The following is a 27,935-nucleotide window of genomic DNA, read 5'->3' as shown; positions in this document are numbered from 1 at the left end:
ATGTTTGGAGGACGAATGTGTAAATGGAATAATGAAAAAACATCAAAGGAAGAATGGAGGATGGACGAAGGCGTGAATAATTACAGCAGGAGACTCTGCACAGGTAATAAGTTCCTTTACTATGAGGACATTCCATCCAAAGATCCCAGCCTGGATAGGCAGTGAGCTCCCTGACCTCTGGGGGGTGAGCAACAGGAGGCCAAGTCACCTGGCAGGAATATGTAAAGGTAGTTTCAGCATCAGAAGAGAGGCTGGTTGAATTTAATATGCTTCCAAGATAAGAGCATGGAACTCTATGAAACAGAAGCCTGGAGAAATGAAGAGATTTGCCCTAAATTCCCCAGCTTGGAAGCTGTGTGGCTGCGGGTGCCTCTGAGAGTTTTCAGGTTGTTCTGAGGACCCCAGACTAAAGCCTCCTCGTGCCCAAAGGCATCTGTCTGCTTGTGGCTGCCTCTGGGAAGCGCACAGCACCTTGAGGTGAGCGTCCAGGAGGGGAGAAACCCTTCTGAGACAAGTTGTTTGAAGAGTGTGGCTCTCTGTAATTGGAGAGTTTATTCAGGTTCTTTTTTTAAAAGAGGGTAAACTCTGGGAGGCCGTGCCTTACAGGCCGCCCACAAGAAAGGGAGGAGAAATTTTCTGTTGTCTCCCATTACACTGGGAGGGACAGGAGCGGGGCTGGAGGAAGGTGGGTGGGGCCATCTGAGGAGCACAGAGACCTGCAGGCATAGGAGCTGCCATTCTTCCAAGATGTGGCTTCTCCCGCTGGTCCTGACCTCCCTCGCCTCTTCTGCAACTTGGGGTGAGTCCTCCTGAAATGCAGGTAGTGGGGGACCTTTGGAAATCCTTGTCAGGGACGAGGTGGCAGAGATCTGTACAGCGCAAAGGTGTGACAGGTCTGCGGCTGTGCAGGCTCTGGGGACTGGGACAGTCTAGCCCAGCCAATCCACCGCAGCAGGGGACACAGTGGACAGTAAACCCCTTAGACTCAGCTGCACACGCCCAAGGGGGACATCGAGCTAACCTCCTCGATCCCAGTGGAGACTCTGGAACCTCGTGGATTTTCCTCCTGATTATGAACATGGCTGTGGCCAAAGCAAGGAGCGCAGCTTACCGGAATATTAATACGGACTCTCAAGACATCCCCGTGTGTGGGTTCACATCCCAGCTGGGCATTTACTAGCACTGTGTCCTCAGGCAAGGGACTTCCTTTTTCAGTCCCTCGGTTCTTCCCTCTAAAAAATGGGGTGACAGCCATGTTTACCTCATCGGCCTGTTGTGAGGTTGAAAGGGGCTGTTTCGGAAGAGTGTTTGGAATGGAGAATGCAAAAAACGGCAGAAAGGAGTTGTTTCAAAAGACAGCGTATTAATAGAAAATTTGGGGTATGCTAGGGGGCAAAGGTCAGGAGATCATTTCAACTGCTACTGAAAAGATGCTATGACATGCATTTGCCCAGAGGAGGAGGTACAGCCCCACCACGGTGGGCCGGGAGGTGAAGCACCCGGTGGGTCACTAGGTGGAAGGAGGAAGGCGAAACTGGGGGGGGTAGGAACTTTTATCTTGGCAGATGGCAGGGAAGGAAGAGGTGAGGTGGGATAAGCAGGTTCTGGATTGGCAGAGTAGCCAATGTCAACAGTTTCTGGGGCACCGGGACTGACCACAGTGTCCGGTAGTTGACCCTGGAGTGATAAGGGCAGGATGACAGTGGGCAGGTGTGTGAGAGCCCCATAAAGAAGCCGGATGGAGTACAAGCTCTGGCCCGCTGGGAAGGCATCTCCAGGACTGTCTCACTGCTGAGAAGGGCAGTCCCTTCCAGAGTCAGCAAGGCCCCAGGTGTCAGAGCACCAGAACACAGGATAGAAAGACAGGCTAGGAGTTCCCTGGTGGCCCTGCAGGTCAAAGATCTGGTGTTGTCACTGCTGTGCCTTGGGTCACTTTAATGGCACAGGTTCGAACCCGTCTGACGCCAAGGTGGTTAGGCCTTCACCCAAAAAAACCAACATAGTTAATACAGCGATGCAGGAGGAAGCTCAAAATGCATCAGTGCCATCTTATAGATGGAGAGAGTGACTCTAGAGGGAAATGTTTTTGCCCAAGGTCACCTGGTAAATCCCACTCCGGATATTATCTCCAGCCCCTGAATCCAGAGACACTGCTCTGATGGCCAAGCCCTGACAGCCCAGGCTCCATCTGGGTTTTATCTTCTTCCTGGTGCTGAGGCCGGGAACCGAGGGTAAGAGCAGGCTAAGAACTCCTCCCAAGGAGGAGTGGCTTCTCCCTTACCCGGTTACATCCTGGCAGGGCCATATCATTTCCACCTTCAGAAGGTTTTTATACTGGCTGCCTCCATTTGCTCAGCTTCCTCATCTATCAAATGGGCATACTGACACCTACCTAGCAAGGCTTTTGTAGAGATTCGTCCAAGGAACTGGAACAAGCACGTGGCACATCATAAACGCTCAATATATGAACATTACACAGAGCATAAGTGGCAACTGCTGCTGTCACCATCTGGCCTTTGCCTCTCAGCCCAGCACCCCACTTCTTCACCCTGGCCAGCTGGGCTTCTGTCCACTTCATCTCTCTTGCAGCTCGTCATCGCATATTCTTCTGTGAGACCAGATCTTTTGAGGGAGACGTTGACCTTCTGTCTGTATGCACAGGGGAGCAGCTGGGAGGCTGAGAGGCTAGAGCTGGTCTCCCGTTAGGCTGCTTAACCCAACCGAGGCTACTGAGGACGGCCAAGAGAAGCGTCGAGGGCTGGGCATGAACACGGTCCTCAGGCCGCCTGCCCCCTGGGGGTGCGGGACGGGGTCCCAGAGCAGGCGGGACAGGCCTGGGGTGGAAGCTGCAGGGGGACGCGCTTGCGCTCAGGGAGAAAGACCTGTGTGCTCCACGGGAGGGGATCCCGCCGCCTCTGCCCGCAGCCTCTCTCCCTCTGGGGGACCCTGCTCAGAGCCTCCAGCAGGAGCCTCCTCGGGCGGGTTGTGTCTCTCTCTTGCTCCAGAACAGTTCGCCGTGCTCACTTCCAGCCTCAGTCAAGCCTGACTCCTTGGCTTGCAGACCCTCCCGGACCTGACCCTGTCTCTTTCCAGGATGACCTTCCACTCCCCGTTCCTCTTCCTGCTCCCGCTGGGCCCTCTCTTCTTCCCCAGGCAGGCCTTGCCCTTTGCTGGCCCCGAGCCTCGCCTCTGCCCGTTCTCATCGCTGTTTTTACCTTTCCAACCCCTTTCCCACCCCGCCACCCCCGCCTTGCCACCCCTTGCCCTCCTGCAAGCCCAGCTCCAAGTCACTGCCTCCACGAGGCCACCAATCTGGGGACCTCCCTCCCTCTTCCCTCTCCTCTGGGAACTTACTTGGTTCCTGTGCCAGGACACCGACCGCTGTCTTCCCAGCTGTAGGGTCGGGCGTGTATGGGGCTCGTTCTCCCCATGAGGTCCGACTTCTGAGGAGAGCGGCCGCCTCTTGTTCCTCCTCTCACCCAGCGCCCAGCTCAGCGCCGGGGTCCGATGGATGATTGTTGCCGGAGGCTCCTGGGTGTGGAAACTGAGCGCCTTCTTCCTCCCCAGCAGGAATCCTTCCTGCATTTCTTTTGCACCTGATGCTGGGATAGCTCCAGTTCCGCTCCCTCCTTCACCCAGCCCTGGGAGGAAGGAAGGACAGTTAGGGTCACTCTCTTTTCTGGACGAAGACACTGAGGCTTGGAGCGTTGAGCCGACTCGTCCGGGACACACTGACAGCGGCAAGACCCACCTAGCATCCAGCTCAAACCTTCACCACTGACAGGTCCTCATTTCCTCCCAATGTCCAGCAGGGCAGCCAGCCTCGCCGCCTGTTGTGGACACTGCCCGGGGCCGAGTCCTGGGGAAGTACGTCAGCTTAGAAGGCCTGGCACAGCCTGTGGCCGTCTTCCTGGGAGTCCCTTTTGCCAAGCCCCCTCTCGGATCCTTGAGGTTTGCTCCGCCGCAGCCTGCAGAACCATGGAGCTTCGTGAAGAACACCACCTCGTACCCTCCCATGTAAGCCAGGGGCATCTCTCAGCGGGGATGTTGGCCTCAAAGGGATGCAGGAAGGAGCCAAGGCAGTCCTCTGACTGACTCGTACCTTGGTCTGGAAACCTCATAAGATTGTAGATCTTTACAAACATTCCAGAACTCTCACAGCGTTCTGGAGCCCCTCATTCAACTAATACTTATTGAGCAACTCTGCCAGCCATGGTCTATTTTCCTGGGATCTACTCGTGAACAGAACAAACCTCCCAGCCTCTCTGAGCTGCACTGTAGCAGGGGCAGACAGTTACTAAACAACACGCAGACTAACGAATCGATTGTGTCATGTGTTGGAATACGGTAAGTCCTGTGGACGAAAACAGAAAGGAGAGCAGGCGAGGGGACTCAGATGTAATGCTCTAGCAATCTAGAACAATCACCCAGCCAGGTATGCTACAGGCAAACCCAGGGATGTATTGGGAGCAGCAAAGACTTTCAGTTTGGACGTGCAACTGGAGGGGGCACCACATGCAAGTTTGGTAAGACAAAGGAAAGTAAACCCTTCTATAGAAAAGGAGAATTTGGGCGGGACCATTATACGGAAAAATCCTGTGGAGGAAACTGGGAGTTTGTCATTTCGCGGATGTTAACTGGCTGTGTTATGACAGTCTCGCATTGGCTGAGCCGTTGCCAGGCAAGGAGGAAAGATAAACTGGGTCACTTCCAGCCAGAGGTGCAAAGTTCCTCTTCCTAGTCAGAGCCATGTTTAGGTGGAGTGGAATGTTCCTTGAGCGCCCCCTCCTGACCTCGGGATTCCATTTTTCAGTGATGGTTCCCCTGTATTCATTTTCACAATTCGCTGTATTCTCCTTGAACTTCGCCACAGTGGGGAGCGAGGAGGGCCAGGAGGTGGGCATGAGTGGGTAGGGCTTTGGGGTGTTGACTGGGCAAGTTCCCAAATCCCAGATGTGTCCACACCCCAGTCACAAGCAGAGTCGTGGTTGATGTGTTCCAGCTACCTGGTCAAGTTGGGCCAAGAGAACTCCCCGCTGTGCCCCAGGGCACCTGGGACAGCTTCCAAGCACTGACTCAGACCATATTTATCTCGGCACAAGTCTTCTGAAAATTTTCAGGGTCCTGCCTCTTGCTGCGTTTTTTCCCTTTCTCCTTACTCCCTTTCTTCCTTCCTCTCTTTCTGTTAAAATAACATTCACTGTTTATATTTCCTGGCTGCAAGGAATAAGTTTCATTCTTTAATGCAAGTATATGTTTTATTTCCTGACTGCAAAAGCAATAAAAATACATATTACCTACAAGTGCGGAGGTACCGGTAAGTAAAGCAGAGAAGGTGAAAATCATACACAATTCCACCACCTAGGGAGACCTGCCGTTCATTTTTTTCGATTCTATGGTTCCAGTCTTTTATCTGTGGCAGATTTTCCCCCTCAAAATGGAATCACATAACTTTCTGACTCCAGGTCTCACGTGTGTGCTCTCTTCCACACCAGACAGCAGTTCTCCCGCTATGTGGGCGTGCGACATTTCAACTGATTGTGACCCTCTGTCCCCAGAGTCGGCGCCAGAGTCCACAGGTTCAGGGCACGGTCCCCCAGTACTTCCCTCTGCCTTCGATGCCAGCTCCACGTCCAGGTTGTTACCCAGGCCTCTGACGGAGTGGTTTTGAATCAGAGGTGCCCGGGCCCCCCTCCTTGGGTTCTATTAAGTTGCTAGAGCAGCTCCCAGCACTCAGAAAACTGGTTTACTCGCTAGAGGAGCCGCTTAGCAGGATGCATAGTAAAGGTACAGAGCACTAGCCAGCGGGAGACCCACAAGATGAGGCCCGTGACAAAGCAGCTGCCATCCTCCTGGCGTTTGGGGCCCGGCACGGTCGCCCTGAGAAGAGTTTGGGTCACCAGCCAGGCAGCTCTCCGAACCCTGTCCTTTTGGGGTTTCTGGAGGCTTTGTGACACGGGCAGCATGACTGAAACCACTGGCCATTGGGCACGAATTCCCCCTCCAGCCCATCTCCCTTTTCCCGACCTTTTCCAGCGGTCAGGGGGCTGAGACGGCAAGTTCCAACCCTGGAATCACACGGTGGTTCTGGCACCCAACTTGCATCCTTAGGTGAGGTCCCCAATCACCTTGTTAACCTTTGGTGCTCTCATCGCTCAGGAAATCCCAAGGGTTTTAGAGGTCTTCAGCAGAAGCTCGACAAAGTTCAAACATACAGTTCTTTCTTTCTTTCTTTTTTTCTTTTTGGCTATGCCCTCAGCATTGGGAGGTTTCCGGGCCAGGGATCAAACCCATACCACAGGAGTACCGAGAAGCACAGCAGTGGCCAAACCGGATTGATTCTTAACTGACTGAGCCACCGAGGAACTCCTATAGGTCTTCTGACATCACAACATCCTATCACACTATACAGACACTTTGGATGCCTGTTTTGCTCACTGAAGTACCTCATGAGATCACTCTATGTCATTAAATATCACTACCTGACACTAACAGTCGCAGTACTTTATCCACGGCGCCTTGATTTATTTACCCAGTTCCTTATCGACTGTTCCAGATTTTTACAATAATATATAATTAGTACTGTGAGGAACATTCTGTACCTAAATCGTCATGCAAATTCATGAATATTTTCGGAGAAGTTCCAAGAAATTACATTTCTGAGTAAGAGTATGTTAACAATTTGCTTCCAGGAGTTCCCGTCCTGGCTCAGCAGTTAACGAACCTGACTAGTATCCATGAGGATGAGGGTTCGATCCACGGCCCCGCTCAGTGGGTTAAGGATCCGGCGTTGCCGTGAACTGTGGTGTAAGTCGCAAACGTGGCTCAGATCTGGAGTGGCTGCGGCTGTGATGTAGGCCGGCAGCTACAGCTCTGAGTCAGTCCCTAGCCTGGGAACCTCCAGATGCCACAAGTGTGGCCCTGAACACAAAAGAAAAAAAAAAAATAAATACAAAGTTCCTTCCAGAAATAGTCCAACTACACTCCATTAACTGAATTTTTGGTATGCTTGGATTTATTAAAACTTCTTTTGGCTACTGAATAGGCAAAATTATGATAATAATTATCATCATCATTAAATATATAATTATGCTTTCCATTCTGCATTTATCTGAACACTAGAGATGTTGAATCTTTTTTGTAGAATAATAAGACACTTATCTCTAGAATGTTTTTTTCTTTTTTTTGCTTTTGGGGCCACACCTCGAGCACATGGCGGTTCCCAGGCTAGGGGTCAAATTGCAGCTATAGCCGCCTGCCTAGGCCACAGCCACAGCAATGCCAGATCCAAGCCCCGTCTGTGACGACACCGCAGCTCACAGCACCACTGGATCCTTAACCCACTGAGCGAGGCCAGGGATCAAACCGGCATCCTCATGGATACTAGTCTGGCTCATCACCACTGAGCCACAACGGGAACTCCTGAGTCTTTAATTTTTGATTTTCTTCCTTTATAAATAATATGCCCAGCATTGACCTAGGGAAAGATCCCCCCTGGGTGGAAATCAAGAGGATCTCTTTGGGGTTCTGACTCTGCTACTTGACAGCTGTGTCATCCAAGCACCTTAGTGCCTCAGCTACCACATCTACACACTGGGACCAGTGATGCCTGCTTTCTGGGGACACTGAGGTCAGAAATGTGGCTTGTAATGTTCTGGGAAACATAAGCACAGACAGTGTGCAGTACAGAGTGTGGTTCTTCCTGGCTGTGTGACCTTGGGCAGATTCCCTAATCTCTCTGTGCCTCAGCTTTCTCAACTGTAAAATGGGGATAATAATAGAACCTATATCATGGGGCTGATCTGAAGATTAAATGAGTTAATATTTAAGGAGAATTTAGGAGTTCCCGTCGTGGCGCAGTGGTTAACGAATCCGACTAGGAACCATGAGGTTACGGGTTCGATCCCTGGCCTCGCTCAGTGGGTTAAGGATCCGGCGTTGCCGTGAGCCGTGGTGGGGGTCGCAGACGCGGCTCAGATCTGGCGTTGCAGTGGCTGTGGCATAGGCTGGTGGCTACAGCTCCGATTAGACCCCTAGCCTGGGAACCTCCATATGCCGTGGGTGCGGCCCTAGAAAAGGCAGAAAGACCAAAAAAGAAAAAAGAAAAAAAAAAGAGAGAGAGTATTTAAAACAACCATTGGGATGCTGGGAGGGCTCAATAAGTAGCATTGATGATAACCTCTCCTGCCTCTTTAAGATCTCCTCTAGGGATATCGGGCTTGCCTGTGACGGGCTGATGATAGAATCTTCTCATGGTAGCGAGGCAAGTCCCTTACGGAAACCACTCTGTCCCCTTACACCTGGCAGACTGGGACCCAGAGCAGGCAAGGAAGTCACCCAAGGAAACCCAGCAAGTGAGTGGCTGGGGCAGGGCTAGAAGGCGGTTCTCCTAAGGCTGCCCCACAGTTATTTCATCCCTGCGCTGCTGCGTGCCCTAAACATCTGCCATTTAAGTGATAGCTCCCGGTTTCTGGAACTCTCCTGTGGACAAGAACATGCTTCCCTGTTGGCAGAATCCCGGTGGACCTAGAGCGGGCATCATGCAGCGCCCAGCAGAGAGCTGGTCTGGCCCCAGGGCAGGCAGGAAATGGTCCTTTGCGGGCCCAGCAGCATCCAGGCATCCTCCTTCCTTGCCCCAGGGCAGCCCGAGGCTCTGGGAAGGGAAGAGGGTCAGGGGTCACCACACAGGGGCCTGGGAGACCCTGGGGAGCCTGAGAAGCCCCCACTGGAAACCCCAGGTGGTCTCCAACCTAATCCAAGGTCTGAAGTTTGGTAAGTACAACTCACACTACTCCAAGGACCAACCTGACTGCAGGAGACAACACCTTGCTGAGCTCTGATTGAACCTCAGCACTTCTTCCATCTCCTTGCCCCTCCCAGGTGCTGCCAAGAGCCAATTGGGGGGCAGATGCTCTCAGATCTATTTACCAACAGAAAGGAGAGGCTCACTCCGGAGTTTTCTGAAGACTGTCTCTACCTAAATATTTACACCCCTGCTGACCTGACCAAGAGGAGCAGACTGCCGGTAAGCAGTGGGAACGGCGGGTCCAGGCTCGTGTAGACTGGCAGGGATGAGGGCAGTCCTGGGAGGGGGCATCTCGGGCCATGGCTGGTCCAGGGGCCTCGGGGATTCCTTTACCACCACAGCCTAACCGGACGTCAGGGGACACAAGGTCCTCACCCCAGTTCCTCCCAGTGACCGACATAGGGCCTCTGGGGAGTCTGCTGTCCATCTGTAATGCACATTGTAATTTTTCCAACTTCTCTCATGTTAATAGATGGACAAGGAGGATGACTCATAACTGCTAGATTAGGAACCAGATTCCCAGAGAGGCTAACACACAATTTCCAAGAATGCTGGAGCAGGAAGGAACCTTGGAGACGAGCCAACTGCCCAAGCTCTCCTTCACAGATGGGGAAACTGAGGCCCAGAGGGGCAAAGGCGAGGTCACAGAGGCGGCTTGGCAGGACTAGAGCACGGTCTCCTGATGGTCACACTCCTGCTCTTTGACCCACACTAGCAAGTGGGGCCTGTGTGTGGCTTTTCCTCAGCACACAAAGACCCTCTCTGACAACTTCCAGTGTCCCACTGTCACAGGTTGGGGGACAGGGCCTGAAGCAACAAAGAGGCACTTTCTTTTGCCTTTGACAACTGTCAAGAGTCTACTGTAGCTAATTTCCCTTCCTCATTATCTTTGGCCCAGGCTGATGACCCAGTGAGTCAGGATTTCCAGAATAGACAGAAGCCCAGAGATGAGGCAGGTGTCCCGGCTCAGGCTAGCTGGGGGGACAGCTCAGCTGGAAAAGGAGGGGTCGTGGGCTGGAGGCAGGAGGGTGAGAGCACCCATCCATCTCTAGGAACACGCTTCGCCTGGTGCCCAAGCGTGGGGGTCTGTGAACTTGTGACTAGACCCTGGCCCTGCACATGCTTGGCTCAAAGGGATGGGACCAGCAGTTAATGCATTCATTCATTCATTCATCCATTCATCCCCCTGTGAGCTCCTCAGTGCCCCCTACACGGAGCTAGAACTGGGGCTTAGGAGGAAGGAGGAACACGAGAGCTCGACCTCACAGCCTCTGCCTCCCAGGATCTTCCCATCTGGGCCACCCAGAGCTGGACACGCTTCCTCAGCAAATCACTGCTGACCCGGTTTGGCTCAGGCTGGACTCAGAGGTGACCGCACACTCGGCCCCTCCCCCGGGGGCAGGCAGGGATTGAGGAGTAAGAGGTATGGGCTCCGGAAACCTGGAGGCAGGAGAACCTCCACTTACAGACACAGGCTCTGGGGCCCAGGGTCTGGCTTTAAATCCTGGTTCTGCCTTTACTAACAGGGAGCCCAGGCTCTGTTTCCCCCAAACCGCGATAACCCCACCCGGGGTTCAGGGATGAGTATCAAGATTTATGTCAGTGTCTGGCCCAGCACCCGAGGCAAGTCTTCCTGAGGCATTAGTTAGAGATGAAGGAAGGAAATTCCTCCTGTCCCAGCAGCCAGCCTACTGCCCGTGGCCATGGGCTGCTGTGTGCTGGGTGGCTCACATGTGGGCTCTGGAGCCAGACTGCCAGGGTTCAAGTCCTGGTCCCCCATCTATCAGCAGTGTGGCCTTGGGGTGGTTTATTGTTTAATGCTTAGAATAATTCTTGGCACATAGTGTATTTTTCAAGCTACTTTTTAGAATTGGTTATTACAATATCATTATTATTTGCCATTCTCACTTCCTTGCTATATGCACTCTTTAAATTCAAGAGCCATGCAGTATGAATTGTGCCTCTGGTCTCAACCTCAATTCCTACCACATTCCCTGCCACCTAGTAGTTTTCAGATCATATTCTTCGGAATGATTGAGGACTTTCTTTTTGTATTTTTTTTTTTTTAGTGCCACACCTGTGGCATATGGAGGTCCCCAGGCTAGGGGGCTAATTGGAGCTACAGCTGCAGGCCTAGGCCACAGACACAGCAACGCCAGATCTGAGCCGCATCTGCGACCTACACCACAGCTCATGGCAACATCGGATTCTTAACCCACTGAGCAACGTCAGGGATCAAACCCGCAACCTCATGGTTCCTAGTCGGATTCATTTCTGCTGCACCACGACGGGAAATTCCTGATTGAGGACTTTTTGGAGGAGGCGGCTCTTGGGCTTCCTAGTGAGGATGAGTGGGATTTAGGGAGCAGAAGAGGCAGCAGGAAGCTATGTTCAGAAGGGGTCCCACCCAGTGCATGTGCTTCTTAACACGGTATTTCACACATGAGAGAAGCTGAACTCACCCCACCAAGGAAACTAAGGTCAAGCTGAAATACAAGGGCCACTGCAGGCAGAACGTGCTGAGCTGCCTGAGGGTCCAGGAGTGAGGATGATGGGACTGCTGGGGAGAAGATGACACTCTTGGCCTTGGCTGCTCCCATGATGATGTTCTCAGCATGAAGAGCGCTGAGAGGAGGTGGCACGGGAGCTGGAGAGACAGGCAGGGGCAGTCCCTGAGAAGGAGGGTGGCCTGGGCCGCGGCTGAGAGAATGGCTCGGTAACTACCCAGGGAGCCACCTCTGCTTCCTATCACCAGTATGGTTGCTTCCTCCCCGTCCAGGTGATGGTGTGGATCCACGGAGGAGGTCTGGTGGTGGGCGGGGCTTCCACCTATGATGGACTGGCCCTCTCTGCCCATGAAAACGTGGTGGTGGTGGTGATCCAGTACCGCCTGGGCATCTGGGGATTCTTCAGGTAAGACCAGGGACTCTCCTCACGGCACACTGCCCTCCCCAGTGTGAGGGTGCTAGGACTCAGCTCTGGTCATGCAAGCCCTCCAGGGGACCTCGGTTCCCTGGTCAGGCATCCAAGTCCCCCCACACTGGGCTCCACCTACCTTCTCATTCCTCAGCCACCCTGGTCCACTTACTTCCGAGCTTTTGCTTGTACAATGCCTAATCAACCTGACAAACTCCTATTATCCCTGCAAAGCCCAAGCCAAATGTCCCCTTATCTGAAGTCCTCGTCTTTTTCACTGCTGCTGCCCCAGCAGAGGCGTACTTCTAGGATGATGGTGAACCCTCACCACCCCTGTGAGGGGCTTACACATCTTCCCTCAGGGGGAAGGAGGGGGGGAGTGGACTCAAGGTGGGAGCCCCGTGAGTTCTTGTGGGTGAAGGAACAGATGGCTGGAACCGGGAGCTTGGGGAGCATCAGGCCCCAGGGGACACCACTCCTGGGGGGAATGTCGGGCTCACCCTCTCCATTTCCTTCTTGGAATTTGGCACATGCATCAGTGAAGCCTTGCGTCTCCTCCACGGAGTCTCCTGGTGACGGGAGCCTGGTTTCCTGCAGGCACAGTTCCTGAGCCTTTTCGGAGTGCACCGGCCCCGGGACCTCTTACCCTGAGATGGCCGATGGTGGCCTGGGGGAGGGGACCTCACCTCTCTGGAAAGTCCTCTGGGCTGGAGCAGGGGTGTCCAGGCGAGTTGGTCCCAGGATGTCCACCTTCCCTGAGACTCGCAGTCCCCCCAAGGCTGTGCACCTGCTCCCAGTTCCACTATAACTGCGCACACTCCCCCGGCCTCTCCCCCAGTCTCTCTGACACGTCAGTCAGGGTCTCCCTCCGACCCAACACAGGGCCACTCTGGTCCAGGTCACCAGGGACCCACAGCTCCTGCCCTCCCCCGCACCCGGCAGCATCCACGCATGGACCCTCAGGTCTTTGTGAAAAGCTCCCTTCTCTGGGCTCCAGCCACCTCCTGCCTCATGGCTGCTCCTTCTCAGCCCCTCCCTGACCCCCCTCCTGCCCGTCTCAGGCTCTCTGTGTGTGTCTCCCAAGCCGGCCCCCTGGGTCCCTGAGTCACCACAGGGGGCACTTCCAAGATGCCTGGTTTTCGCTCCGTTTCTCCTCTGAAAGCCACGTGTCCATCACTAACTACCTCCTGCCATCTCCACGGGACGTCCAACGGACACTCACCTTCCAGGGACAGACGTCACCCTTGACTCCCACCGCCCTGCCTGCCCCCCAAACACCCCCACTTGCCCCACAGGGGCTCCTGCTCAGCTGCTGGCAGCTCCACCCTTCCGGCGACTCAGCCTGAAAGCCCTGTATTTGCCCAGACTCTTCTCTTGTCCTCCCACCCCGCATCCCGTCCCCAGCACGTGCTTTTGGCTCCACCTTTACAGCACATGCAGAATCCAGCCACTTCTCACCTCCTGCCTTGTACTCACCCTATTCACAGCCCCCTGGGTCTCTGCCCTGGTCTGTTAGAAGAACACCTACCTTTATAACCCTGCTATTTTAAACCCTGTCCGAGCCACAGCGTAGCCAGAGTCGTCACTGAAGACATCAACCGAAGCGAGCCATCATCCCCTGCAATGTCTTCCAACCTCGCTTACAATGACACTGACGTCCTTACCAAGGCCTTCAGGGCCCTCCGTAGCCACGTGTCCTAAACTCACACTTTTGCTCACTGGGCCCAGGGCCTTTCCACTTGCTGTATCTTCTGCCTGGAATTCCCTTCTTAGAATATTTACAAAGCGCACGAGCTTATTCACTCAAGTCTATACTCAGATATCACGGCCTCAAGGAGGCTGTCCTGGTCATGTGATCTGACATAGGACCCCACCGCCCTACTCCTGCTCTGTCCCCTCACCGGGTCTTACTTCACCTGGATACACCTGCACCCCTGACATTGTACTCTAATCTCCTCTGTGCATTTGTTTAGGATCTGAAGTGTGAGCTGGGTGTAGTCGGCGGTTTTGCCTGCTGTGCTCCACGCGTGCTTCTGCTCTTAGAACAGTGTTTGCCTCATAGCGGACGCTCAGTGACTGGAAGCAGGATGGATGTGCGCAGCCCTACAGCACACAGGCCACAGGATGGGGGGCAGGCCAAGACCCCAGGGTCAGGGCTGGGGAAGCCTGGTCTTTCCCAGAAGCCTCAGCCAGCCCCCCAGCCCCAACTGTGGTCCTGAGAGCCCTGGCTGACCTCTCTGCTGTCACCCCCACCCTGTTCTCTTACAGCACAGGGGACGAACACAGCCGGGGCAACTGGGGTCACTTGGACCAGGTGGCCGCACTGCACTGGGTCCAGGAGAACATCGCCAACTTTGGAGGCGACCCAGGCTCTGTGACCATCTTTGGAGAGGTCAGCAGGAGGGGAAAGTGTCTCTGTTCTGGTAAGTGTTCCCGGCCCTGATGTGGCTGCTGATGGGACCCCTTGCAGACCAGTCGGTGTAGTCAGGTAACCTTTGGTTACAAGACCTGGATTCATGGCTGACCCCACTCTGGGCTGCACCAGATGATGGGAAGTTAATGTCTCAACTCTCTGCGGCCCCCACGGACCTCAGAGCTCAGCGTAGTGTCCTGGGGCCATAAGGAACACCAGTCACAGCTGTAGCAGTGACGTTATTTCTGTCCCATGCTGGCTGAGGTCTACCTCACCTTCCTAATCATTTTACCATTAGGACTCACCTGCCTTCGCTTGGGACGGGGCGGTGGCTGTAAATTCTAAATATAAGGAAAATCCATGAACATCTGTCAGAGTGTCATTGTTTTTCTTGCTGCCAGACTTACATGTCCGTGGGTCGGGAGCACTGAGACCAGGTCAGGGGCCTCCTCTGAGATGGGGTGATGGCGTGCCCATGACTGAGAGGGACGGGGGCCGTCTCTGGGAGTGAGGGATGGAGCTGGGCTGTAGGAACTGGGGGAGAGGAGGACGGGTCAGAAGATGGATGGGGGATGGGACAGAGGGTGTGGGACACAGACAGCACCTGGGAGCCCGATTTGGGGCTGGCACTTGGGAGACGTGGAGGCAACCAAAGCTGGAAAACAGGATTAGAAGGTGCTGGGAGCTATAAACTAGTCCTCCAGCTGCCTCACAGTTGAGCAGAGGCTCAGGGCTGTTACTGCGCTTTTAAAACATATGTCCGTTTCACAGTTAAACATAAAGAGTAAACTGCTCTAATATTTCATAGAGTGGACAAAAGTCCAGAGAACCCCCAAAGAACAAAAGGTCATTTACAATCCCATTATCCATGGATAGTCTCTGGGAGCATTGTAATCTGTGCTTTTCTAGTGTTTATTCTCCTGACTTCCCCAGATCACCTGTCTGTCTGTCTATCTCTCCATTTATCTGTTTACCTACCTAGCTATTTATTAATCTATATGGAATTTTTAAACAAAAATTTCCTTAGCATTACAATACAACATAAACATTTCCCCAACCATGAAGCAATCTTTCATATTAGTTTTGGGGGCAGCCGAAAACCATTGTAAGAATAAACATAGCTCATTTACCCAAAGTCATAACATTGGAACCTTGAGTTACTTCCAGTTAGAAACACCACGAACATTCTTAACGACTGCTGAGTTTCTCCATGTTCTTTTTGCCTAGGAGGAATTCCGAGTAAAGGAATTGGGAATCAGAACCTTAATGTGTTGTGGGTTTAAAGTGTTCCCAGAAATTGCTCAGCTGTCTTTCAGACACTGCTGATCGTTATAAGCAGTGTACATGCCCACACACCTGCTGTTCTGCCCCTCGCTCTGCCCCTGGATGCCTCCAGCTGAGGGTTTCTAGCAGAACCTGGGCCCCAGGACCTCCAGGGGAGCAGCCCCAGGGCAGATCCGTGGATGGGGTGGCTCTTGAAGACCCCTGAGCACTGACTCCCTTTCTCCCGACTCGGCTCCCAGGTGTTGTCTCCCTTGGCCAAGAACCTCTTCCACCGGGCCATCTCTGAGAGTGGCGTGGCCCTCACTGCTGGCCTGGTCAGGAAGGACATGAAGGCTGCAGCTAAGGTAGGCCTCTCATGGCTCTGTCCTCACACCCTTTGCCCTGCTCTCCTGCAGTTGTCAGGGGCCTCCCTTACCCCGGGGTCCAGCTGACCTCCTCGAAGGGCCACACAAGTGGGGAATGGCGAGGCCACAGCTCTCCCAGCCTCCCACTTGAACTGCTGAGCAAACTGGGGCAGAGAACAGAAGCTCTTGCCAAGGTCAGAGAGTGATCAGGGCAGAGCTGGACTCAAGCAGGGGACTCCGGACTGCTGGCCCCACGCAGTCTCCACTGAGCACACTTCCCAAACTGCGCCCCGTCGGGGGCTGGGCCAGACAGCGGACAGTGGGCCATCCTCCTGTCCTGTCTCTCTCGGGGTCTGAGATCCGGTGCCAAGCCACTGGCACCATGTGGGTCTGGAGTGGATTCTCCCGGGGGCCATGTGACTGGGGCGGGGTCCTGGTATTCCTTCATTCCTTCACTCAACAAATAGTTTGGACATAGCCTGACAGCTAGCAACCTCACGAAGCTTCTGTCTAAGGGAGGAGACAGATTCATGATGACATAATCACATGGATTATAAAATGTCACCCGTGACTAGAGCAATAGAGGAGAGGTTCGCGCTGTCACCACAATAGCCAAAAGGAGCACTGAGTCCAGTGTGTAGGGATGGCTATCAGGAAAGGCTTCCCGAAAGAAGTGATCCATGAGTTGGGATGCGAAGATGAGCGGTAACTTACATGGTGAGCAAAGAATATGCAGGCAGAGGGCACAGCCTGTGCAAATGTCCTGAGGCAGGAGCAAGTATGTCAAGCGAGAGAGAGTGAGGATGGCTGGCCGTGGCCAGAGCAGAAAGAGCAGATGGAACGGGGCCTGAGCTGAGGATGGGGCCACTGGCAGGGACCGTGCCGCCTAGGCCCCTGGTGAGGACGTGGCCTCTATTTGGAGAGTGTTATGAAGCCAAGGAAGGGAGAGCTCTGCTGAGGAGGGCCCTGGAGTCAGGGATGAGGAGCATTTTGGTGGGGCTGAGAGAGCTGGTTTGGGGGAGGGGCGGGGGCAGCAGCCAGACTTCAAGGGACTGGCGCGTAGCAGGGGAGGAGACAAAGACGCCAAGAATTTTTTTAAAAATTGCTGAGAATGTTTTCTATTCTCAGTTGTAAAGCACAGAAGCCCATTTTACCAAGTTGAGTCAAGAACGTGGAATCTATTTAAAGGAAACAAAGGCGGCAGAAATGGGGCTGGATTTCCCTATCAAACAGGACCAGAAATTGGCAGAAGAAAGAAGCTAACATGCTTATTCTTGCTTTTGCTTCCCCCCTTCTCGTCCTCCCTCTGTGCTCTTGAATTTATTTGGTTAACCAAATATGTACTGAGCACTGATTGTAAGTCAGACACTGGATCCGGCTCTGGCAGCCCCCACACACTCTCCTGGTGCCGCCATCCTGCAGCCTGACTTCTCTCATCTGCACCTTCCCCTCTGGCTGCACTTTGCAAGTGTCTGGCCTGAGGCCAAATGGCTGCTAATCAGATGAGCGGAGACTTGAAATGAGACAGTGGGCTTCTGGACTCCATGCTCTTAAACCCCACTCATTGCGGCCTCTCTGCGGGTGTGGTGTTCAACTTTGAGACAATTGTGCCCACTTTACAAGAGATAAGGTGACAGAGGCTGAGGAGTATGATTGTCATGACTGGGACCCAGGACCCATGCCTAAGGTCTGGAGTATTTCTGCCACCGTGTGCCGCCTTTAGAAATTGAGGCTGGGATAGAACGTGTCACTATTGGTGGAGGAAAGGGACATGCCTCTTGAATCGTGCTGTCGCCTATGATCTCTGCAGCAAATTGCTGTCCTTGCTGGGTGTAAAACCACCACCTCGGCTGTCTTTGTTCACTGCCTGCGCCAGAAGTCAGAGGACGAGCTCTTGGACTTAACGCTGAAGATGGTAGGTACACCTGCTCTCGTGGCCACACAAGCGCCCTACCCTGTGAACATGGCCCCAGACTTCAATTCAGCTGACCCCTTGCCCTGGAAAAATTACCTGAAACAGGGTTTCGCGTCTTAGGAACAGTGTCTGCCTCTGGTTCTCAAAGGGGAATTTCCTTTTTTCTTATGTATTATGGAATATCTCAAACTTTAGCAAAGACAAAAGAAAACACCAACAACAACATAACCAACAACTGTGTAAAAGCCATCACATCTATCAAAACTTACTTTTTCCAATCTTGTATTTTAAGAGATGAAACACTACATGTTTTCAGAGTTAGTTCCCATCCTGAATTTGGGAATGGCCTTCTTTAGAACCAAGACTTTGAGAAAAGCTGTCCTGATCTGTCTCATTTAATTCAGAAACCACCACAATTATAACCCAAGTGGCTCAATTTCACGATTTCTGAGCATCTGCCTCAGTTGAGAGTCTAACATAACCCTTCATCCACTCATCCCTCCACCCACCCATTCATCCATCTACTCATCCATCCATCCATTCATCCTCTTATTACACAACTCTCCATCCAGCAGTGAATCCAACTGTCGATATCTTTTCTTAAGTCTAATATCAATTCATCTATAACTTTCACGCATCTATATCAACCATCCATACATCCGTACTTCATCATCCATCCCTCTAAAATCAGTGATCCACCCATCACCTAATCTGATAGCTATCATCCACTTATCCATCCAATTCGCCCATATTCCATGTACGGACTAATTCCATCCATCGGTCACAGCGTGGATGGTAGGGACATAGTTGATACAGTTCCTGCTCACAAGGAACGCTTCAAGGAGGAACACAGCCACATACCCAGTGGACTAAGTGTGGTGGGAATACAGAGAGAGAAGCGCTCATTACACTAAGCAGGGATGCTTCACAGAGAAGGTGACGTTCCAGAACTGATGGAGGCTATGGTCACGGGTCATCACAGGAAGCTGCTGCAAGACCGATGCCCAGAGAATACAGCATCAGTCAGAGCCAGCGGCAACTCCCGGAGTAGCCTGGCTGCTGGACTCACTGTCCGGACCCTGGACTCCTGAGGATACTCCTGGACTCCCAGGGGCGAGCCACTACCCCTGGACGCTGCTCTGTTTCCATGGGTTAAGTCCCATGTAGCCCTGGATCCTGGTTTCTCAGGCTCAGATAAGGTGACCGATGTGCTCAGAGACAAAAACACAAGGTGTTCTGATGCCTGGAAAGAGGCACATGTATTTAGGCAATTCTCCATGTGGTGCAAGACATCCAGCTCCTAAAGGGACAGATGGTGACTTTGGGAAAACTGAGAGAGCCTAAGAGCCCTTTGTTATCATTCTGAGAGTTTCTGAGATCATGTGATGCTGTGATGATCCGCTCTCCCCAGCACACACACAGAACACACACAGACACACTCCTAGATGGCAGGGCTACCATCTGTAATAGAGGGACCCTTACTGGTGACATCCTGCATGCTGGTCAGACGTGTTAGCTACAGTGTCACAACAAATCCAGCACACTCTTGGTGAACTCACAACGAAGAGAAACGTGAGGTAGAGTGGATTTCAGTGGCTTTGTATTAGTCAGGATTTTCTAATGCCAGGTGAGAAAATGCACCTCAAAGTGTGGTAACAGAATCTTTAGGGAACTTACCGAAAAGTCCAGGAGTTTGTGGCTTCAGGCTTGTCCGGATCCAGATGCACCTGTGATATTATTAAGAAACTCTGTCCCTCGGATTTTTAACTTTTTGTGTTGGCTTCATTCTCAGGCGGGTTTGCTCCCTGAGGAGATTAAGGAAACAACAGCTCTTTAGACTTACATTCCATCTCAGTAACTTTCTCAATAACTCCAGCCAAAGTTTCGAGTAAACTCTATTGAACTGACAGGTATATGTGTGCATCGCTGAAATGATCCCTAGGTCAGGGAGGTGGTGCACCCAGGTCACATATAGATGCCTGGATTCTTGGGGTGGAGGGGCTAAAAGGGGGACCCCTAAAGGAAATTAGGGTGTTGTTTTGTGGGGGAACAAGGAGGGGATCCGGGCACAAACAACCGTCCTTCCTAGAGCTCCCCTCCCCCACCCCACACCTACACCCAGTGCTCATGCCCAGGGGAGCCAGTGTCCTGCTTTTCCCGGGAGATTTCTCACCCCTCCTTCTGCCTTTGTCTTCACAGAAATTCTTCGCTCTTGATTTGCATGGAGACCCCAGAGAGGTAAGGACTTTTGGTTTCTTAATTACATGTTTTAAGCCTTGATACCTTAATCTTCAGCTAATAAAAAGGAAAGAAGGAAGGAATTCTTCGTAGAATCATGGTACCTCCCTGTATTTAATTGTTGGGGTCCGAGAGGGACAGTGGCTTGTCTGGGTCACACAGCCAGGAGACCAGACACAGGACCAGAACCAGTCCTCTGACTCCAGTCCAGCACTCTCGGTTAGGAATCCTGTGTCCCTGTGTCCCCCACCCCCTCATCTTGTTTACATCGCCAAACATGCCCCATTGGGAGAAGGCTGGACTAGAAACTCCCGCTGTGGGGGGAGGGGAGGTGGGGATAACTGGATGAAGGGCTCTGTCCCAAGGAGCCCGGATCTTCTCCTGGGAGGGTGCAGGGTGACTGGGTGTGCAAGCTGCACTGTTTGCAGGGTCCCAAGGAAAGGAGCCACGAGTCTCAGGGCTGAGGACACCACCCTCTTCCAGCCTTGTGGGAAGCTCCAGCAGCAGCCTCCCCAGGGCCGGGCAAAACACTGCCCTTGTCAGCTGGTGTTTTATGGTAACTCCATATTACACAAAACTAACTGTCCATACAAAACACATATTACATAAAGTATCTTCAAAGAGAAAAATAACAACAGCAGGTGGGAAGATGCGTTCATATGCCCTCAGGAACCTGCCTCTGGGTTCCCGCTGGAGCTGTGGCTTTTGTATTCTCCAAATCCCAGAGTCACAGTAACGTTGCAGAAGTGACAAGTAGTACCACAAATAATGAGAACTGACTGTAGATGGAGAGATACACATATACTTCTAATCTTACACTCGTCATACTGTCTATTTTTATACCAACCGGAGTGGAGAATCTGCCCCCCATCACCTGACCCCTGCTGGCCCCTGGTCAGAGCTCTGCCCTCTGGGTCCACAGACTTGGCCCTTTGTACAGGACCCCGACTGTGTGGCCACGGATCATGGGCACACAGGTCTGTGATGCTGGCTGTGAGCTCAGACAGGTGGAGAGGGGGGCCGTGGGTGAGACCTCAAGAGGGGACACACAGACAACCACACTGCCCTCTTCCCCAGAGCCATCCCTTCCTGCCCCACTGTGGTGGATGGAATGCTGCTGCCCAAGATGCCTGAAGAGATTCTGGCTGAAAAGGATTTTCAACACTGTCCCCTACATCGTGGGAATCAACAAGCAAGAGTTTGGCTGGCTTCTGCCAAACGGTGAGAAAGTGCAGGCCTTCTTACACTCGACAGAGGCCCACCTGTCACATGACCTCTCCCGGCTTGCTCACAGGATCCTCCTTCTACTGACCCCTCTCTGGGACCAGGGCAGCTGTGGCCCTTCACGCAAGCTGACATTTCATGGACACATTCTCCACAGTGGACCAGCTGTCACCTGGGTGGAGTGGCCCTGGCGACCCTTGTCCCCAAACACTGCCTGATTGTCTTCCCATCCAGGAACCCTGAAATGTCAGTGCCGGGAAGGCTGGTAGAGATAATCAGGGGGCAGATGAGTTCCCAAGGCCTGGAAAGGGGAAGGGGCTCGGGAGTCAAGGAGACCGAGGCCCGGGACTCTCAGCCCCTCCCCCTGGGCTTGGTGCTTTCCTAGTTTCTCCATAAAACCTCACACAGCCTCCCAGTCATCTCACTGAGGTGTGGATATCTCAAAGGACTGGGACGCTTAACAATGACACCGTCTTCTTTGCATGCTTTGATCTCTAGAAAGCAAGCCCATTGGGGAATTCCCATTGTGGCTCAGCTGGTTAAGAACCTGACTAGCATCCATGAGGATGCAGGTTTGATCCCTGCCTCCCTGCTCAGTGGCTTAAGGATCTGGCATTGCCACAAGCTGAGGTGCAGGTTGCAGTGAACGGCTTGATCAGGCTTTGTCATGGCTTGGTGTAGGCCTGCAGCTGCAGCTCCAGTTAGACCCCTAGCACGGGAACTTCCATGTGCTCCAGGCATGGCACACACACACACACACACACACACACACACAAAAGCCCATTTGATTCATTGATTTTGCCAAACTCATCAAAGATCCATGCCAGTCAAGATAACAAAGGGACCTTCAGCCTGCATTGGTTTGGTCCCCTGGTCACTTTGGTTCTTCCTGCCAGTTCCTGATGATTCACCATTGCTCACTCTTTGTTTTAACAGATCTTACGCTTCCCCCTTTCTGAAGGCAAGCTGGACCAGAAGACGGCCACGTCACTCCTGTGGAAGTCCTACTCCATGGCTGTAAGAGTCTAGGAATCTGGGAACTGCTGAGCCCCAAAGAGGGGCAGGAGATTTTCCCACACTGCAGAGTAACATGGAAGAGTGTGGACTGGGATCGGAAGGCTGTGCCCGCTTCTTTTCTTTCCCCATCACTCCTCCTGTGTAGACAGAGGGGGGCAGTTTGCACAGGTCTCATGAGGTTCACCATTAACATGAGAAGGGTCACTCCCCAGGGGTGGTGAATCATACTCCAGAAATGCCAAAACTAAAGCCACTAAATCAACAAATAGGTTTAGTAAGAGTTTATTGTACATATAAAAATAGTTTGTGACCCAAGAGCTTCCAACTTCAAAGACTGATATGAAGCTGGGGGTCTGAAGTGGCAGGATGGCTTATAAAGTGGAAACGAGAACGTTGTTAAACTTTCCAGTGATCGCTTCTTAGAGTAGAGGTTTCCAGATGGCCAGGATTGGTTAAAAAAGTGATTATCTCATGCCATTTTAGGGAGTTGACTTTACTTTGTGATTGTTAGAGGCATTTGCAAAAAATTACCCAAGCTGAGCTTTGCTCATGTGCATGAAACAAGCTTGAGTTTGTTTTGTTCACATGGCTGATATGGTTTTGTCTACACAGATCATTCTTCAGTCTGGTCTCCGTGTTGTGTTTCATTTTAACAGTGGTCACTTTCCCTCTCGATTTATTTCAGAACATCCCTGAGGAACTGACTCCAGTGGCCACTGACAAGTATTTGGGGGGGACAGACGACCCCGTCAAAAAGAAAGACCTGTTCCTGGACTTGATGGGGGATGTGGTGTTTGGTGTCCCATCTGTGACGGTGGCCCGTCAACACAGAGGTGAGTCCCAGACACTGGACAGGAGAGGGACACGGCCTTGCCAGCTTCCCTGACTGTCCTGCCCAGCCCTCAGCATAAACACCTAGGTGGAAACTGCTGAGGTCATGCATCTGAGGCTGGCCGAATTTGCCCTGGGTAGGGGGGGAAGGCACTCACCTATTTTGGTTTCCATCAGAAAAAGACTCCCAGAAGAGGATCCAAAGGCAAGGGGTTTATTTGAGAGGTGATCCTAGAAGACACCATTAGAAGAGTAGATTAGTGATGTAAAGGAGAGGAAGCCAACCCACACTGCACTGTCAAGCTGGCATCACTGCTGACACCTGGGGCTGGGGGGCTCTGGGAACCAGCAGAAGACAGGTCTCAGGGCTATCCCGAGGGAGAGGTGGGAGAGCTGGGCTAGTTCTCCTCCTCCTTGGACAAGTCACTGGTTGAAGGCAGTCCCCAAGGTGTTGCTAAGTGTCTGGTGCTTCGACTGCTGCACACGTGGGCAGAGCGGTCTCTGGTGGCCAAAGGCCTCAGACAAAGAGCTACAGATGCTGGAGGCAAGTCAGGCTGGCCTGCTCTGAAGAGGGGCTGTGGTCAGGCACCAACAGCATCTGCCCCAGGCTCCTCACCTGAATTACTGTGATCTGCGGGGCCACCGGGAAGATACTGGAAGTTTTGTCTTGGAAGGTGTCCGAGGTCAGGGCTAGCTGCAAACTAGTTTGCTAATCAACGGACCTGGGGTGGAGTGTGGCCAAGGATAGGATCCGAAGTACTGTCTGGGGCCAAGAAGGCTGAATTGAGTGAGCGGGGATTGTGTGGCGCACATGGTCTGGAGAACGCTGGTGTCTGCAGCCGGCCTCCTTCCATCCCAGTGTGAGCTGGGTCTCCCAGCACCTTCCAACCTCACCCAGGGCTGTGGGGGTGGGAGGTCAGGGGCGGATGAGTCACCTGGAGAGGAGGTGTCCCTTTGGGGGGCCTTGCTGAGGTCCTCACAGGACCCTTCCTTTTCTAGGAGCTCTCCTTCACCTGGTCTGCAAGCCAGGAAATGGATCTCTGCTCCAGAACTCTCTCTCTAAACATACCGAAAGAGTTGTACAATTCAGATCCTTGGAAGCGTAATTAAAACCTATCTACAGCTGACCTAGTATGTGCCCAAGCGTTCAGCGCAGTCACGTACAGGTGCTAGTTACCACGTCCTGCTCCCAAGCTCCTCAGGAAGCTCTTCTGCCAGGGGCTGCCTGGGGTCAAATCTGTTCTTTCATAAACTTGGTCTTGCTTCTTCCTACATGTCTGATTTGTGGTTCCCTCTTCTGCATTGCCTGCGGTTCCCACCATCCTGGGCTTGGGTTTTACTCATCTGCTCTCTCATGACACTGCGTTCAGAAACTGGATCTCACTCATAATTCCTCCTTTAGACGTACCTGCTCTAAATTTTTGTCTTCTAATAGGCTTTCCAGGTCTTAGGCGTAACGTAAAAATTAATTCCATGTTATGTTCTTGTTCAGAGAACACTATACAATGGGCATTTCCTTAAAAATCCGTAAAAATCATTGAACATATTTCTTATTTCATGGAATGAGCGATTAAAATGTATTTGGCATTCCTGCCCTCTTGAGCATTTAATGTCGCTGCTCAAAGGTCAATGCTACGGAGAACATGCTGTTCAGGCTTATGTGCATAAACCTTCACCCACGTCTCTAAATATTTTCTTAAGACTGGTTTTCAGAAGTGAAAGTATTAGGCACACTGTGGCAGTATTTTGAAATACTTCAAACATGTGCTGAAATTGCTTTCCAATGTTCTAAGAACGTGGATTTCTTAATTCGCTCAAGTGGGATATTAAGACTACAAAATAAAAATAGTGAGGCCAGTTTCTTCAGCACTTTCTCACCAAAAAAAAGAGAGAGAGAGAGAGAATATCATACTATTTTAATTTGCATATTTTTGGTTACTAGCGCTCTCCTTCCCTCTGCTGTTGTTGTTCCTAATTATTATCAAAATCTGTGACCTACATTCCTTCGAAAAAGTGTGATTGTAGGAGTTTAGAAATATCAGTGGTTTGGGAGTGCCCGTCGTGGCGCAGAGGAAACGAATCTGACTAGCACCCTGGAGGACGCAGGTTAGATCCCTGCCCTCTCTCGGTGGGTTAAGGATCCAGCACTGCCGTGCACTGTGGTGTAGGTTGCTGACGCGGCTCAGATCCTGTGTTGCCGTGGCGGTGGTGTAGGTCAGTGTCTACAGCTCCCATTTGCCCCCTAACCCGGTAACCTCCACATGCTGAGGGTGCGGCCCTAAAAAGACACGCACACAAAACAATCAGTGGTGTAAGTCAGACAGAATAAAGAGGAGGAGGAGGAGCAAAAGGAAGAGGAGCTTGCTGCCAAAAATAAGTTCCCTCTGACACAGAAGGTCTGTCCTCTACCATTGGGATCTGAGTTCCTTTCTAACACTGTGCGTGGCAAGGGCAAAGTTCATCCACCACCGCCACCCCCTTTCAGAGAGTCCTGCTTGACCTGGAAGCTGCTGTGGAACACGTAGATTATCTAATCACAGAAGGACTGGTTCTTTCAAACAACATTTATCTTGAAAAACCAACAGGCAGTGAGGGAGGCAATTAAATAAGCTCTCCTCCATCCTCTTGTTGGGATGGTGTAGATTGTTAGAATATTAGTGAGCGGATATTTAATGATATGGAGAACTCGTGATAGTCATACGAAGTAACTTACACAAAATTTTCATTCATTTTCCGTTTTCCGGCATTTTCCAAACTTGATAGGATGCCCAAGGTGGGGGGGGGGACGGTGTAACATTTCCCCACCGGTCTGACTTGGGGCCTGCCCCTGCCCCTGTCAGTCACTCGCCGTGGGCATCGTGATCCATGCACAGTGCGGAGCTCCCCAGGCGGGTGGCCCACAAGGTAGGCCCGCAGGAGCAGGATGGGCACCTGTGCTGCAGCATCAGCAGTGACATCCTCTGGGGGCTTGGACATGGGGTGGTGAGAGCCAGGGCAGGGGAGAGGGGGAGAGGGGGAGAGAGGACCGTCCCCCTTCTCGGCCCCTCTCCCATGTGTCACGGCCTTAACACTCCCTGGGCCAAGCGGAAGGAAAGACAGGACAGATGACAGAGAAAAAGGCAATGCTGAATTACGGTTTCCTGAGACACAAGAGACAGAGTGGCCCTTTCTGCACAGGTTTGTCTTTAAGTGTTGCACTTTCAGACCAGCAGCTTGCATTTAATCGAATTTGTTCCCCTTGTTAGAATAGGAGTGAACAACCAAGGAAACGCTCCAACACGGGGCAGAACAGAAGGTATCTTTGGGTGGCAGATATTCTCCGAGGGACTAAACACTAGCCTGACATCAGTGCAATACAGTGAAGGGTGTGTGTATGTAGAAGTCCCTGTGTGTGAATCCATCAGAAGGAGCTTAAGTAAATTGACCCGGAGTCGCTATGATGATGGTTGTTTCGAACAGATCTACCCAAGGTTTCCACATGCATTCATCCATTCAATCCTCACTCACTTATTTTTTTCGCCAAATAAATACCTGGCTCAAATCCGGTGCAGCCTCCCAACCTACATGCCCTTAAGCAAGGCACAGAACTTTCCCAAAACTCTGCTTCTCTATTGGGCTGGTGGCCAGGGACTTGCTGCAGGGACACGCAGGGACACACAGGGTCCAGTCCACAGCTGCTACGCACAATGGGCAGCTGCTCTTAATACTGCTGTGGTTCACTCAGGACCAGGAATACTCCCCCAATTTCCTGGCTGCTCACGGCCCCTGGGAGACCCTGACACCAGCCAGGTGTGTGTCTGCTGACACGCACTGTGCGTGAATCCATGTCTTTCAGATGCAGGAGCCCCCACCTACATGTACGAGTTTCAGTATCGCCCAAGCTTCTCATCGGACAAGAAACCCAAGACGGTGATCGGGGACCACGGGGATGAGCTCTTCTCCGTCTTTGGGGCTCCATTTTTAAAAGGTGATGGCCCTTTGGTGACCACAACCTTGGAGTTAGGAGATCTGGGTTCAAGTCTTGGTCTCGTGGCCTTGGGCAAGTTCCTCCTTCTTTCCTCCTTCTTAGTTTCCTGAATCCATCTTAAAGGCATTAAACGACAAAGGCCCCCAACCTTTCCCTTGGTCTCATGTGCGTGATGGAGAATGTGTATCCTTGTGCCCTCCCTCATTCATGGTCCCTCCAAGAATCCAGCCTCAATAAAACAGGTGGGGGGGTCACCTGCAGGGGGCGCTCAAGGGCTAGAAAGGCAGGACTCACTGCCCACTCACTAGAGCAAATCGGAATGTGAGTGAGAATAAGGTTAGAACTGCAGTTAACCCTGAATCAAGGCTAATGTGGGTCTGACTGTCCCAATTTCGTAACTTTTAATATTTTCATATCTTTTGAATAATATTTTAACGAAAAACATTTGACGAAAATTTTCTATTCCCTGACGATCAGCAGTTAAAGACAACTTGTGTGTGATACACCCAGAAGATCTGGGCATTTCCCGGCTGGGTGACTCTTTGGGGACCTTGCAGCTTGGTTATATCTGAGATTTTATGAAAATGTGTGTGGGAGAGCATCTTGTCAGGTGGGGCTACGATAATGAAAATCCTGGGGTGTGGCCCTGTGACCTGAGGGGGAGGGCCGCCCAGTGGGCACAAAAGACCAAGGCAGCCAGCTGCTGGACTGAGCCCTGCCTTGGTCGGTAACTGTCGAGCTGAAAGTGCATGTGAAGATCTTCTTATCAGGCAGGTTTTGACTCAGTAGGTCTGGGGTAAGGGCTCAGTTTCTGAACGTCTAACTCGCTCTCAAGTGCTGTGACGGCCCGCGAACCACACTTTGAGTAGCGAGGGCTTCGTCTCCTCCCCACAGGCGATGCCCCAGAAGAGGAGGTCAGTCTCAGCAAGACGGTGATGAAATTCTGGGCCAACTTTGCTCGCAGTGGGTGAGCCGGGGGC

At 52.2% G+C, this 27,935-nt stretch overlaps 1 protein-coding gene and 1 long non-coding RNA gene across 2 annotated transcripts in view; one reads left to right on the top strand and one right to left on the bottom strand.

The window, feature by feature from the left end:
• The window catches only part of LOC125119097 (uncharacterized), a 41,698-nt gene extending 18,481 nt beyond the window's left edge, over positions 1 to 23,217 (bottom strand). Inside the window, exons 1-3 of the long non-coding RNA XR_007133026.1 lie at positions 23,147 to 23,217; positions 19,356 to 19,483; positions 3,355 to 3,641 (exon numbers count right to left, since the gene is read on the bottom strand). This is a non-coding gene — a long non-coding RNA (uncharacterized LOC125119097). The remainder of the gene's footprint in view (positions 1 to 3,354; positions 3,642 to 19,355; positions 19,484 to 23,146) is intronic.
• On the top strand, positions 684 to 27,935 carry LOC125119096 (liver carboxylesterase-like). The gene is given in 16 exon segments (XM_047765945.1): positions 684 to 799; positions 3,810 to 4,017; positions 8,881 to 9,025; positions 11,586 to 11,719; positions 13,991 to 14,114; positions 14,116 to 14,145; positions 15,659 to 15,763; positions 17,574 to 17,678; positions 19,878 to 19,916; positions 20,994 to 21,008; positions 21,010 to 21,072; positions 21,074 to 21,145; positions 22,077 to 22,157; positions 22,843 to 22,990; positions 26,824 to 26,955; positions 27,850 to 27,935. Coding segments are annotated over 16 exon segments (1,530 nt in total). The 5' UTR covers positions 684 to 747; the 3' UTR covers positions 27,927 to 27,935.

Source organism: Phacochoerus africanus, unplaced genomic scaffold (assembly GCF_016906955.1).
Source record: "Phacochoerus africanus isolate WHEZ1 unplaced genomic scaffold, ROS_Pafr_v1 Scaffold_126, whole genome shotgun sequence".
NCBI lineage: Eukaryota > Metazoa > Chordata > Mammalia > Artiodactyla > Suidae > Phacochoerus > Phacochoerus africanus.
The sequence above is the reverse complement of the archived record's forward strand: the minus strand, read 5'-3'. Positions and strand labels throughout refer to the sequence as shown.